Source organism: Convolutriloba macropyga, chromosome 14 (assembly GCF_964194025.1).
Source record: "Convolutriloba macropyga chromosome 14, txConMacr16.3, whole genome shotgun sequence".
NCBI classification, from domain to species: Eukaryota; Metazoa; Xenacoelomorpha; order Acoela; family Convolutidae; genus Convolutriloba; species Convolutriloba macropyga.
Window position 1 is genome coordinate 3563680 of NC_134481.1, and position 15083 is coordinate 3578762.

Below are 15083 nucleotides of genomic sequence, written 5' to 3' on the forward strand. Positions count from 1 at the left end.
TCTTTTTGATATTGCAGATCTACGAAGCTATTGTGGATGTTTTCTGGCGAACTATTGTGGGTATTTTCTGTTAGGAGTTGCTAATTGATTTTACATTGAGGATGTATCGGAAAGAAATTGAAATTTTTTTCTCTTGCTTTGACATTCAGGCGTATGTAATAAAACGGCTATGTGCGCTTCTAAATAAAGGTTCTATTAATAGATAATTTTCTTGTTCTAATTCTGATCCCTTGTAAATTTTTAGGCCTTTTATAGATTTTACTTTAGTGTCCTATAAACTTCAAATTGTCTTTTCTTCGTAACCACCGTCATCTACTCAAATGTTTATTTGTAATTTTGTAATTTGTTTTACCTTTCGTTTACGTTTTTTAAAATAATTTTTTAATATGAGCTCCGATATTTTCTATCCTCCGTGTTTTTGAACCATTGACCTGCTGCGAATTTATCTATTGCTACCTGTCTTTTTTCAAGTATCTTCACGTATTTGCATGAATTTTGAATTTAAGTAGTGATTTTGGTTATGCCGAAATAGGAAATTAAGTGGAAAAAGCAAGTCGTTTCTGAGCTTGAAACTTTATCACTCCAGTTTAAAAGTAGAGTGATCGAAGGTTGTTTGAACAAAAATTTGGTTTCGATTGTAGGCGGAAACTTGATCTCTTCTAGCGGTTTTCGGTTTCTTGGTCGGTTTTTTCTACATGGTTTTTCTAAGTCTAGTTTTTGTTAAGTTAATGAAAATATTTTGAATTGTAGTTCAGGACTGGTCTTGCTGTTTTTTTTTTAATTTCGGTTTAAAAGATTTTGGTACGACCAGATGACGTCACGCTCATTGGTTCATTCATTCATGCAGTTGCGACTAAGATGCGTGTGCGACGCCATTTTTCATTCTTTGTAGGGGAGCTAATAGAGACAAACTTCTGATACAATTCTAGAAAAAAAATGTCAATATAGATCTCAGCAATTAGTAAAAAAACTGAAATTTCTCTTTTGGTCTTATTTTTTTCAATATTCTTTTTCAGAAGGCAGGTCTGCGAAGCTATCGCAGCGATTTTGGCATCTGTCAGCTATGTTTTTGAAATGGGAGAACCTGAGCCGATTTAAGTAGTTTGAATACTGAAATGAACCAATGCCGGATCGCATCTTGCGTCTCTTTACCGGCAAGCTTCGTGGTTTTGTTCTTCTTGTCAATCACGATTTCTTTTGCCCAGCCAAGTGTTCACACAGCTCTGTGAATTGCTAGAGCTTGTTTTAACGACTTTTTAAAGATTATCTTGTCCACAACTGACCTTTAGCGTCACTTACAACCTTTGAAACAATATTGAGAATTGGCAGTTTAAACCATGATTTAAAGGCACCAAGGTTTTTCAATTGAAAATTTTCGGATCTTTTCGTTTGTGACCCCCAGAAACACGTGCCATATTTTTACATAATGATTTACCATGTAATGACATGTGCTCTGTAACTGGGGGGGGGGGCACAAACGAAAAACATCCAATTTTCTAAAAAGTTTTTTTTGTTTGTGATCAGTTGGAGGAGGAGCAGGGTGCCCGGAAGAACATGGAGAACAATCTGCTCAAGATCAAACAGCTGTTGATGAACGAGAGGAGCAGACGCCAAAGTGACACTGTGAAACTCCTCAAAGACAGACAGGCTCTCGTATACAAGCTGTACAATGAGAAGAAACAGGCACAGAGTCTCAAAGATGATTTGGCTGCCGAAGCTACTAAGGTAAAACAGTTCTCTTCAGTCTGTGAATTATGAGCGTCTGTAATTGGTATTTAATATTTCACTATCTGTAATTGATTTTTAATGCCCTTATTAAGGTATACTTTAACTACACGGCTAGTTTTCACGCTGGTACGAACATAAGCTCGGGTTGGGGGAGGGGAAGGAGAGATGTGGGGGTTTACGATCTGAACATATGCTGAACATCTCACGTTTAATGGATTTATTCTGTTTTGCTCAATAGCAGATGGAAAGAATTTTTTTGCTGCATCAGACTTAGAATAGAACTAGTGTTTACGTTACCAACTAAGATCATCCGAAGATTGAATGCCTCATGACTGATCTGTCTTTGACAGGTTGCCGAGCTGACGAGTGCTATGGAAGAGCTGAGTGATAAATGTCGTCACTTTGAGTCTCTAGTCAACGCACAGTCTAGTGAAGAATCCAAGTCAGACTTCGAGAAGCAACAGCTAGAACTAAAACTGACTCGATCAGAGAAACAATGCTTCAATTTACAAGAAGAGATTATACGCTTAAAAGAGAGAATATACGAGTTAGAAAAGGGCAAAATTCCCACCTCAGATATTCCTGAAATCGTTGAGAGCCGTCAGCCTATATCACAGCCCGCCCAGCAACCCAGACGCGAGTACGCTCCACCGCCAAACATGCACAGTCACGGCGGGGCAGTTGTCAAGTTAGGAGCTGGGTCAAGTTCTAATTCGTCCACCACCTCCGGAATCAGCTCCGGAAGTCTGATAGGGTTAAGTCTCTCAGGCAGTGGTTCCTTGTCCCAAAGTATCTCGACGTCCTTGGCATCAATGAACAGCAACCCGTCACAAGGCCACCAGAGGTCGCCCTCTCTGAATAACAGTACGAGTAATGTTAGTTCTAGTAACAGTAATAACAATAATAATAATAACCCAGTGCAATCACCTTCGGCTGCTACTCCCAACACCACCTTGGGATCCAGACTGTCCCCGGCTGCGACTGCTGCTGTTTCTGGGTTACAGTCTCCTCCACAGTCCTCTAGTGCTTCTACTCCTGGGCAATACTCCTCCTCCTCAGCGTCTGCTGCTGTAACTGGCCAGCATCACTTGTTCAGTCCAACTCAGTCTCTGACAGCGAAGAGAAACCTTAATGGTATGAACTTTGAATTTCTTAAATGAATATTATTGATCTCATCGGTTTTAGTTGCCGATATTTGTTTTAACAATTAAAAGAATTGGAATTTTATCTGGGCGCTGGATTTTTGCGACTCCAGTGATACTGAATAAAGGTTCTGTAAAAGAGACGAAGTGATAGTGACTTTCATTAATTTCATAGGTTTTGGACAGCCGGGAAGTGACAACAACATCTATATCTTAATGGGCGTATTATGCTTTTTAACGTTCTAAAAATCTTAAGTTTTTCAACATTTTTTGTTTCCAAGTTTTTTTAGCGCAAGACTTTGTTTAATAGCCGCATGGCGATAGCGGGGGAAATCATTGGTCTGCTCTTGGTTTTTTTACCATCCAAAGTATTTGGATTGTATTGGTAAGCTGTTTTTTAAGATCTGTACACACTTCTTTTGGATTTTTTACTTTAATAAAAAGTCAAAATAAAAATAAAGTGGGGGATTTTAGTCACGCTGAAGTAGTGAAGAGAGCGGAAAATCGAGTAGACCTGAGGCGTGATTTCAAACCATCTTTCAAACGGAGTGAGAAATTGGTGTTTGAAAAAATTTTCAGTTTTTCAGAGGAATTTTTTTGCATGTGCGTCAATTTGAGTTTGTTTTCAGTGTTTCCTCTCTTGAGTGCTATTGAAATGATATATATGTATTCTAATTTCGCCTTTTTTGATATAGACAAATTCTTTTCAAAAATTGAAAGATGGTTTTTCAGTCTTGCCTTTTTTGTTTTTCTTGTGGTCTCGTCACTCAAAAATAAAAGTTTCGAAAAACAATTGTCTTTGCAGTGTGGTGTGGTTTTAGTCAATTTTAATTTGAGGTAATTTTTTATGACACTTTGGATTCATAAAATTTTTGTTAATATTTGATTTTTTAAACGTTAACATGTCCTATCACTTAATATCATCAATAACATTTGTTATTGGCTGCTAATCAGATATTAAAAAGCGTAATTAATGGTATAAGTCCCTAGCTGTGGTTTTCATAACTTTGACACTCTTTATTCTCAAATTTGTAAGTGAAGTTTTTAGTTTCTCGTGTATTTATTGAACTTCTTGTTGTCTGATCTTTTAACCGCATTAGGGACAGGTCTCATAGGTTCCCTATAGAGATTATAATGATAGATTTAATTTTTCGAGTTTAAGACTTGGTTTTTTTGACTTTGAATCTGATTGTTTTCAAGAAATGTCGACATTTCGAGTTTTTCGAGTTTTTTTGTTACTTGGTTGTCTAATCTCTTATTTTCCCTAATGACAGGTCTCTTCAGTTGCTAAGGATGCTTTAATCGATCGCGTTAATTGTCACAGGTCATAGCTATTACTTTCTCCGAACTATACGTCCTTCGTTTCAAATACTATTTATGAGCTTTGCATGTATTTGTTGTACTTATTGTTATCGTTTCACTTATTCTCCATAATGACAGGTACTGAAGGATAACAATGAAGATGTTTTTTAATTGAAAGATTTGGGCCAGTTCGTAGCTAATGCTTCCGGCGACTTTGATGCTTTTAAAAATGTTCAAAACTGTATGCCAGTTCTATAGTTTTTGCGAAATTTTTATTTTTTCAGTTTGAGCTCCTTTATGGCAGGTTTCATTGGTTGCTGATCATCATTCAATCGACCTTGTCGCCTGAGTTCATAGCAGTCGTTTTTTAAATTTTGACACACTCTTTTCAAAAAATGAAAGTTGGATTTTCAGTCTAGCATTTTTTGTCGGTTTTCTTGTGGTCTTGTTACTCATTCTCAAAATTTTTTTTCTGAAACAAAAACTTCGGCTTCGTAGTGCGGTGTGACTTTTGGTTAATTTTAATTTTAGATATTTTTTTATTGACTGAAAAACTGTTAATTTTTGAATTGTTTCTTTCCTTTTTCAACCATTAGAACCGCTAAAATGAATTTTAGAGTTCTAAAGTGTTGTAATTCGCTGTGGTTAAGGATTTTGGAACCTAATTTTTTCGTTTATCTTGTATCCATTGATTCCAAAAATTTTCGAAATTCTTTCAAGTTCAATAATTGTTTTTGCTCTGATACGATGTTTGTAGCAATTATATTAGTCCCGTGGTTTTTTAATTCAAATTTTTGCTTGACCGATTTTTTGTCTGATCCATTTGCCTTTTCGTCCTCAATAACCGGATAAAGGGGGATCGTTAGGAGGACGTTAAGTGCTCTTAGAGCCTTACGCCTAACCAATCTCTAGGAATGCGATTCACCAAAACTTTGAGGCAACAACTTCATGTTCATGGTGCGAAGGGTGGTTATTGAGATTTTGAACCAGCGCTCAAGCACCCCCGGACCCTTAGTCCACTGTCATCCACCTGGTCATTAGTTAATTTAATTATTTGGATTCTAATTCAAGACATGTCCTATGTTTTTTTAAAACAATTTTTTCTATGATTTTGAGCTTTCACAACGGGATAAACAGGCAGAGCTCTGTGAATCACGTTCTGTTGGACAAACCAAGCTGGAATTGTAGTTTGTCCAGTCCTTAGACTGTTGAAACCAATCGGAAGGCCTAAATTCCATATGAAAAGGTTTTTTTTGTAATTTTTGCGCCCAAAATGTTACATTTTTCACTTTGACATTTTTTAAAAACTTTTTTGTTGACAGGATATAGAAATAACGCATTTAAAAGTTAATAAAAGTATAAGTTCTTCTTTTACAAGGAATATTTCTCTTTTATGTCTCTTTGTTGCTATCTGTTTCGGAAATACAAACTTAAACACCCAAAATAATGGTGATTTTTGCTATTTTCAAGTTTTTTTGTTAAGTTTTGCCACTTTTTTTATTAATCTATCTTTAAGGGTCTATGAAACCCTTTTATGCGGTGACCATGAGTTACTGAGTAGTTTTTAAAGACATTGAAATGGTTTTTTGAGATATTAATATCAGTAAATTTAGCGACCTTTCATTATAACTTGCCTTTTTTTCGTGTAATTTGTTGTTATATTGAATATTGATATTAAGTGGTCAATTAAACTTTTCGGGCATTAAAATGGGCAACTCGATAGTCTGTAGAGACAACCACTTGATTATGAAGAATTTATTATTGCAAATTTTAGCAACTTTTAAATAAAATATGCAATTTTTTTAATTTTAAAAGTTCTTGTTTTTTGAATGTTTCGACCTCTATGTGCAAAGAAATCTGTTTAGAGCATTAAAATGGCTAACTGGATAGCCTGTCGAGACAACTAATATATATAATAAATATAATAGTATCACGAATTTCAGCAACTTTTTAATAAAGTTTGCGAATTTTGCAGTTTTTGAGAAATATAGTGGCCAAGTAAACTTTTTAGTGCTTGGAAATGGGTAATTTGGAATTTTCCGGTGACAAAGATTTGATTTGACAGATTTATTTAGTATCAAGAATTTTGCCCACTTTTTAATTATGTTCGTCAACGTTTTTTGGTGTTTTTCAAGGTTTTTTGGTTTTTCGGGTTTATTGATATTCAAAGCCCAGAGAAACTTTTTATGCTTTGGAGATGAGTTAATGGACAGACTCGTGAGACAATGAAATGGTTTTAAAGATTATTAGTTCAAGAGCTACAGCAACTTTGAAAAAATTTTCGTTTTTGGATTTGTTCAAATTTTTTTTTCGAAATTTTGATCTATGGAGGCGAATGAAACCGTTTTAGGGCTTGCAGAAACGTTACTCGATAGCTTCTAGTGAGTAGGAAGTCGTTTTGAAGTTATAAATATCCTAAATAACTATAGCAATGTTTAAATAAATTTTGAGTTTTTTATGATTTCTGATTTTTTTTGTAATTTTTGATTTTCTGAAGCCACTGAAACATTTAAGGAATGAAGCATGATACTGAATGATTTAGAGTAATTTAGAGGCCAAAATTTTTTCGAAAGGTCTCCCCAGGTTAATGGTTTTATTTAAATTGCTAAAATGTTGACTTTCACGATTTTAGCTTCAAGAATTTTAGCAATGTCAATATTTTTAGTTTTATCTTATTTTTGTTAGCACTGTTTAATTGGTCTCCGGGTCAGGTATAGTAGTCAAATAGATAGGTTTCATTCATTTCTCTCGATTTTAATTTAGGACTTGTCCTGCTATGTTTTTAAAGATCTTCTATTACCCTCAATGACTTAGGTTTCAAAACGGGATAAACAGGTAGAGCTCAGCAGGCATCAAGAGTTTCATAAGAGACCCTTAGCTGGGGTGAGTAGTCTGTCAGGTGCTTAGAGTGGTGCAGCTGCGGGGATAGCATTTTTTAATTCTTTGTTTGCAGGGTATAGAAAAAACGCTTTCCAAAGTTAATAAGGCTCTTTTACAAGACATAATTACTTTTTTGACCGTTTTGAACCCATAAGTCTTGGTACTGCAAACAATCGCGTAAGTTTTTTTTGAAACTTTGCCAATTTTTAGTTTTTTCGGCGCCAGGTGTCAGGGAACCTCCTCTAGGTGTTAGTTTGATAATAGGTTTTTTGCAGGGGAAATACTAATTGTTAAGGCCAATGAGATGGTTTTCAAAATTTTAATATTGATTTTTGCGATGTTATTGATAAAATTTTTTTTTTCGCGAAAATGAATTGTTCAAACTTCTGCGATCTTCATGGGCCAGCGAATTTTTTCTTAGGGTTGAAATAGGCTCAATGGATGGTTTCTGAGGACAATAAAATTGTTCTGTAGTTATTAAAATCACAAATTTTACCAACATTTGGATTTTTTTAAAAATTTTTGATGATTTTAAAAATTTTTGTCATTATCTGAGTTAATCCTCCTTTATGGGCCAATTAAACTGTATAAAGTCTTGCAGATGGGCTTGTGGTAAGATTCGAGAGCCAAGTTTTTTAACAATAATATTGCGAAATTATAAATTACCTTTAGTTGACGGTAAACCCTTTCAAGTCTTGTGCATGAGTTGGTGGGTATGTGTAATTTGGTCAAATTAGACCTTCAGAAGAAAAAGCTTCTAGAGTCAGATACCTTACCCCTATATTTTTAATTCAGTTTTGTTTCTGTTTCAGGACTTGTCGTGCTATGTTTTTTCAGGTTGTTTTCAGACAATTTTCTGATGGCTTTTAGCTCTCAAAACGGGCTAAACAGATAGAGCTCAGCAAGCATCAAGTTTCATAAGAGGCCCCTAGCTGGGTTTCGTAGTCTGTCAGGTGCTTAGAGTGGCGCAGCTGCTGGGATGGCGATTTTTAGTTTTTTGTTTGCAGGGAATAGATATAACGCTTTTCTGTGTAGAAATAACGCTTGAAATGTTTTTAAATAACATTTGATTTTTTTTGAAGTTTGTCATTTTTAATAGCCGCCCTCATCTTCTCAGCCGGCTATTATAGCGCTCCTATTTTTTTTACTTCGTCGAATAAAAAAATGCTTCGCTTTACCTCATTTTGCCGCCTTTTCAACATTTTGCGTGAAATCTTTTTGACTTCTCTAGGCTAGTTTCTCTCTTCTCTCATTCTGCTAAAAGTGATTTTGAACATAAGTTGCTCAGCAAAGCAATTCAAAATGAACAGAGTCAGTAGAAAAAATTGAAGTTAGAAATAGAAACGGGATAAACCCATAAAGCCCAATTTTAGATGCCCGCTATTTGAACGTCGTTTTTATAAGTATTAGTTACCATCTCTAATGCTTATTGTTATTGATAGTAGCCCCTGTAGCCTCTCTCTAAGAAACAGAAGTATAATCAACTACGAAATGGCATCAAAATAAATCGGACTTAAAAAAATGTTTTTGTACAAAAATCTTTTTTTTTTCAATATCTTCTGTTATTTCAATCCCAATCATGCTTATTGGAATCAACGGCGGCTATTTTCCGGCAATCTGCCGGGTATGTTTCTTTTTGGTCTAGACGCAGGGCCAGGTAACGTCCTCTAGGGTTTGTTAAAATGTTACTGCATAGTTTCTGGTGGTAATGGAACTGTTTTTCGAACTTATTAGCAAGAATTTTTGCAAATTCTTTATAAAATTTGATATTTTCAGTTTTTTTTTATTTTCCAAGTTTGTTCATCTTTATGGGCCAGTGAAACTTTTCTAGACTTGAAGTTGGGCTAGTAGATAGTTTCTGGAAACAACTAAATTGTTCTACCGATACAAATATCACGAAATTTGAATTCGAAATTTGAAAACTACATTTCAATAAATTTCGCGTCATTTTCTGAGTTTGTCGATCTTTGAGGGCCAATGAAACTTTTTTTGGTCTTGCAGCTGGGTTATGGACAGATTCAATAGACAAGCAATTGGTTACGTACCTGGTATTATTGCAATATTTAGAAACTTTCAATTTCTGCAATTTTCAGTTTCAAAGTATTTGTATTTCTCGAGTTTTTGTGTCTTCAGTGGCCAATAAACATCTTTCGAGGCTTCTGCTTGGTTAAATTTGTTTCTCAGAGTGAAATAATATTAGCCTTCAAGGTAAAAGGTCCAAGAGTTCAAGCAATGATTATTTTTTTGTTTACTTCGTTTGATTATTTTAGATCTTTTGAGACTGTCTGGCTGGCTTTTAAGATCTTTTTGGCTGGCTTTGTTCAATTGATCTGCTGGTCAGATACAGTTGTTTTCACTTTTTCATCCAATTCTTTTGGATTGTATTTCAGGACTCGCCCTGCTACTTTTTTTTCGTCGTCAAGAATTTTTTTACAACCATATGATTGCGTGGGCGACGTCATTTTTCACTCTTAGTGGAGCGAGGTTTTTTTTCTATTCGTTTGTTTAATTTTTTGATCATACGTGACTTATCTAACTCTCAAAAAGGACTTGCTCACTCTAGAATTGTTTTTTACTGAATTCAAAGAGATAAGGTCAAGTGAATACGTATCACTCTAATTGAAGGGTATTTGAGGGCAACTAATAGAAGCAGCAATAAGTTATTAAACCAATTTTTAGTCAATATATAACAGCTGAGCATTTAATAAAAAATAGTTTCCTTTTGGTCTGTTTCGTATACTTTCGGCGGATCTAAGAAGTTAGTGCGGCTGTTTTCTGGCAGTCTGCCAGCTATGTTTGTATATGGGACTCAATGATGAACTTCGACAGTAAAAATGATCCCACATTTTATTAATTGCTTGCGAACGAAGATTGAAGCAATTTTTGTAAACATATCTGCCTTTTTTATGCAAAATTTTCATGTGACCGTTTTTGCGTTTTTTTTCAAAAACATTCTTTGCTCTCAAGCGATTTTATCATTCCTGACTTCTGAATTTTTGCGTGATCTTAATTGCTTTCATTCTGAAAGGTTTTTGTGCCAACATGAAGGCAATTCTAATCGATGAAGCATACTGAACGGCAAAATTAAGTTAGCGCCCCTATTTTTAAAAGTTAAAAAGTCAATATTTGACGCAATTTTTCTCGAACTTGTTATCTTTGATTCCTTACACTAGTGCTCTGCCGTAACCTTGAATTGAAGAAATACGCATTAGTAACTTACCAGATAACCTAATGTACAGTTGATGAACTCTATTGAAGGTTCGCAAATAAATTTGTCATGAAAGCACAATTTGATCTTATCTTTTTTTTTCTCTCTCTCTCTCGCTCTCGGTGTGTGTGTGTATAACGGAAATACAAATTTAATCATAATTGAACAAAAAAGTCATCAAATTTGGGGTATCTGGTAACATTGGGCTATCTGGTAAGTTACCATAGGGTATTTTTGCATACTCATTTTGGGCAGAGTACAAGTGTGGAGATCAATGGTGTACATTTTTTTTAGTTTTGATTAATTGCTCTCGAACGAAGTTCATAGCAATTATTGTAAACGTGTTGGTCTTTTTTAATGCAAATTTTTTGCTTCACCGTTTTTGCGCTTTCCTTCTAGAACATTCTTTGACTTCTCAAGTGACTTTTTGACGCTTTCGTTCTTCATTTTTGAGTGATATCTATTGTTCCCACTTCGAAGTAAAGCGTGTTGCTAAAATAAAAACGATTGCAGCATAGCAACAAGCAGGGACTGGTAGCCGAGTAGGCAGTGCTTCTGGTTAGGTTTCGGGAGGTCTTTGGTACGAATCCCGGCGTGGTCAAATGTTTTTGCACCCATAAAGAAAAATTGATCTAGGCTACAGCCCATGAATTAAATTGCCTCGCCTGTCGTTCAAGAGCACTTCTTCCGACATTAGTCGGTTTATGTTTAATTTATTAATTTAAGTTAGAGAATAGAGAAATATTTCGTAAAAATGTGGATTTTCAAAACGTTTGCACCCTCTGTCCTCACGAAGTAAAAATAGATTTTTTGTGAAAATGTGACTCCAACTTAAAATCAAATTTCGAAAACATTTTTACAGCATTGATCCCCTACATTAGTCCTCTCGTCTACCTATGAAATTCAAATAAAACGCTATTTTCGCTCAGAAATCCTTCGGTAAATTTGATGAACTCCATCCAAATTTCACAGTAAGAAGAGTTGTCGCAAGATCACAATTTATTTATCTTTTTTTTTCTAATGTTTTGGCTCAAGTGCAAACTTAACCACAGTTGAACAAACCTGAAAGCATATAACATCTTGTGACAACTTTCTTTTTACTGTGAAACTTGAATGAAGTTAATCAATTTTACTTTGGGACTTGTGGTAAGTGAATATTGCGTTTCAACTAAATCTCCCAGGCAGAGGAGAGGGAGGACTAATGTACGGGATCAATGATGTAAAAATTGTTTTCGAAATTTGATTTTGAAGTTGGGGAAGTTTTAGCGTCAAAGTTTGAACTTTTCGTAAAACTAGAGAGTGCTAAGTTACTTTTGACGCTCAGTATAAATTCTCCAGAATTTTAAGCTGTTGAACAGAGTAGACATAATTTTACTACTAGAAGTCAAATCAAAATAGCTCCCAAATTAGTTACATTTCACCTTTAACTGGTACTGGTCTAAAATAAGCTCCAATCGTATTATTTGAAGCCCCTCCTTGCAGCCACAGCTCCAACGGCATCATTTGACGTTAAGCAATTTTATTGCCCCCTCGGTAAGGCAGTTTTCAAAAAAAATCGAGCCTCATTTGAGAACAATTCGTCTGACGTTAGTTCATTGTAGTATTGTGCATACAGCTACCCCAGACCATGGGGAAAATAGTAATAAAAATAGTAAAAATTTTACTTTTTTAAAAACTCAAAAAATGGCAAAATTTGAAAATTTTAATGTTTATAACTATTTTCCGCATGGTCGGGGGTAGATATATACACATTACTCATTGTCTTTTGCAGACCTATGAGTTATAGGCTCTGTATGCTCTTCTTCGCAAAACATGTTCTCTTCAAAATGAATGTTCAGGTCGGTTTCCATTGGATGATTCACCAACGCTGAACGGACCACTCAATATGTCCTCTGGATCCGTTGCGGGCAAGCTGGCTGGAAGCAGTAATCAAGGGGGAATGTCGGCCGCAGCACCCCAGCTGCACCAATCCTTGGCTGCCCAGTTTGCAGCCTCTCACTCAAACCCATCTCTTGCTATCTCACCAACGGAACACAGTCTGAGTAAGTGAACCTAATTGAATCATTTGTCCCTACTAAACAAAATTTGAAGCAATTGGTTCGGTGCTTATTAATAGCCGCCCTCATCTTCTCAGCCGGCTATTATAGCGCTCCTATTTTTTTACATTTCAAAGAATTTGAATTGTATTGGGGCGCTGTGTTTTTTTTTAAGATCTGTTCACACATTTTCATGATTTTTGAAGTCAAATTGGAGTAGTGATTTTGGTCACGCCGAAACAGGAAGTGGAGCGAAAAGCGAGTGGTTTTGCGGCGTGAATTTTTTTCGCTCTAATTTTAAAGTAGAGAGAAAACGGTGTTTGAACAAAATTTCGGTTTCTCGGTAGTGGTTTTTTGTTCACATGCGGCAATTTCACTCTGATTTTTACTGTTTAATAGCCGCGAAGCGATAGCGGCTATTATTGGGGACATCGTGGTTTTTTTTAATTCGTCGTCTCCATCGATGATTCTTACGACCTGACTTCTTGGAATTGACTTCTTGGAATTGACTTCAGTGACTTCTATTCCTTTGCAATTAAAATTTGTGTACGTGGTGTCATTTCTGCTTTTAGGTCAATTGCGTGACTTACCTCACTCGAAAAAAATGACTTCTGAACTCACTTATGAAACTTTAAATTTTATGAACATTTTAGTTAAAAATCAATAGTGTGCATCTAAGTAGTTGCAAACTTATATGCCCTAATTCTTAAATATTAGTCTTGAGTTTTTGATTTCGAATATCAATTTTGAAAAAGCTCTCCTTATAGACCTGTGTGTCATAAAATTGACAGTCCGAATGTTACCTAAAAAGTCTAGTGGTCTATTAAAGGACTTCTGGTAGATATGTCTATCTTATTTCTTTTATTGTTTAAACTCATGGAAGGCCACAAGCGTCTATCGCGGCTATTTTCCGGCAATCTGCCGGCTATGTTTTTTTTCGATTTTTTGGATCGATTTATTGGTTTTTCCAATACATTCATAGTCTGTTCTAGGTCTAATTTTCTGTTTAGTCAATGAAAAGTCTTTGAATTGTACGTCAGGACTTGTCCTGCTATGTTTTTTTACTTCGTCGAATAAAAAAATGTTTCGCTTTACCTCATTTTGACTTCTCTAGGCTAGTTTCTCTCTTCTCTCATTCTGCTAAAAGTGATTGTTAACATCAGTTGCTCAGCAAAGCAATTCAAAATGAACGGAGTCAGTATAAAAAATATGTTCAACTAAGAAATGCCATCAAAATAAATCGGACTTAAAAAATGTTTTACAAAAATTTTTTTTTCAATATCTTTTCTTTCAATCCCAATCATGCTCATTGAAATCAACGGCGGCTATTTTCCGGCAATCTGCCGGGTATGTTAGTCTATTTCGCTACATTGACTGAGAGATTTTTTTGAGTGATAGATCTAATTTTTTTATTGAATTTTCCCCCTTCTTTTACGCGTAATGTTATTAAAGCTGCAAAGCTGTTATCTGAGTGGAGCTATATTGCGGTGTGCTTGATTTTTTACAATTAAACGAATATGAATTGTATTGGGGCGCTGTCTTTTTTAAAGATATGTACACACATTTTCATGATTTTCGAAGTCAAATTGGAGTAGTGATTTTGGTCACTCCGAAACAGGAAGTAGAGCGAAAAAGCGAGTGATTTTGCGGCGTTAAGTCTTGTCACCCTAATTTCAAAGTAGAGTGAGAAAACGGTGTCGAACAAAAATTTGTTTCTCGCTAGTGATTTTTTGTTCACCTGCGGCAATTTCACTTTGATTTTTTCTTTTTCGATTTTTTGGATCGGATTTTTTTAAATGGTTGCCCAATCCATTCATAGTTCATTCTAGGCCTAGTTTTCCCGCTGGTGGAACCAAATTTCCCTTTCTCGCTAGTGTTTTTTTGTTCACATGCGGTATGCTAACTTTGATTTTTTTTTTCATTTTTTGATCTGATATTTTAAAAATGTTTTTCCCAATTCACTCATAGGACGCTCTAAGACTAGTCTTTCGTTTAGTCAATGAAAGTTTTTCGAATTGTACGTCAGGACTTGTCCTGCTATGTTTTTTGTTTCGTCTGACGCTCTTTTTCGTTTTACATTTGTTCACACAGCAAAGCTGAAAAATCAATCTTTCTGAATAGCTTGCTCTCACTAACGGCTTTTGCGCGCGTGACGTCATTTCTCTCTGTCTCTCTATATATATATAGCAAAAGTTTTTGCTCGATTAGATTTTGATCATACGTGACTTACCTCACTCAACAAAGAGACTTTTGCGCTTTAAAACTTAAATTAATTTGAAATAAATTAAGGTCAAAGGAACTCATATGTGTAATAAAGGTCCCCAATGAAAGGGCTTCTGCGCAATGAATTTTAACAAGCTTTATTAATTTATCGCTGAATGTTTTTACATAGCTTTTAAAGTGGCGTCGATACCTTTTTAAACTTATATCTGTATCTGTTTCTATCTCTATTATATGGCACGCAAGTCTATTCTTTCGCAGCTATTCCGACAACCTGCCGGTTATGTTATAATGGGCTGCAACTTGCAATGTTATACAGTTAAATTTTTGTTAAATAGCCGCCGTCAGCCTCTCAAAGGCTGTTGTTTTGGCGATCTCCTTTTTACGACTCCAAGATGAGTATTGGTGGAGCTTCTGTTTTTGGTCGGTAATTTTGTTGGAGTGTATTTGAAACACCAGATGAAGGAAGTGAAAACTAAGTGTTTAGATCAAGGTGTTCATGTCATATTTTTTAAGAGCAAGAAAAGTATGTGTAAAAAAGTTTTTTCTTGGTGAACAGTATTTTGG

At 35.3% G+C, this 15083-nt stretch overlaps 1 protein-coding gene across 2 annotated transcripts in view; it reads left to right on the top strand.

The window, feature by feature from the left end:
* LOC142353541 (uncharacterized) overlaps window positions 1–15083 on the top strand; it is a 51074-nt gene that overhangs the window by 10160 nt on the left and 25831 nt on the right. For both annotated transcript variants that reach the window (XM_075405803.1, XM_075405802.1), the window contains 3 exons: window positions 1525–1725; window positions 2079–2862; window positions 12099–12302. In XM_075405803.1, the coding sequence (XP_075261918.1) occupies window positions 1525–1725; window positions 2079–2862; window positions 12099–12302 (1189 nt within the window). The remainder of the gene's footprint in view (window positions 1–1524; window positions 1726–2078; window positions 2863–12098; window positions 12303–15083) is intronic.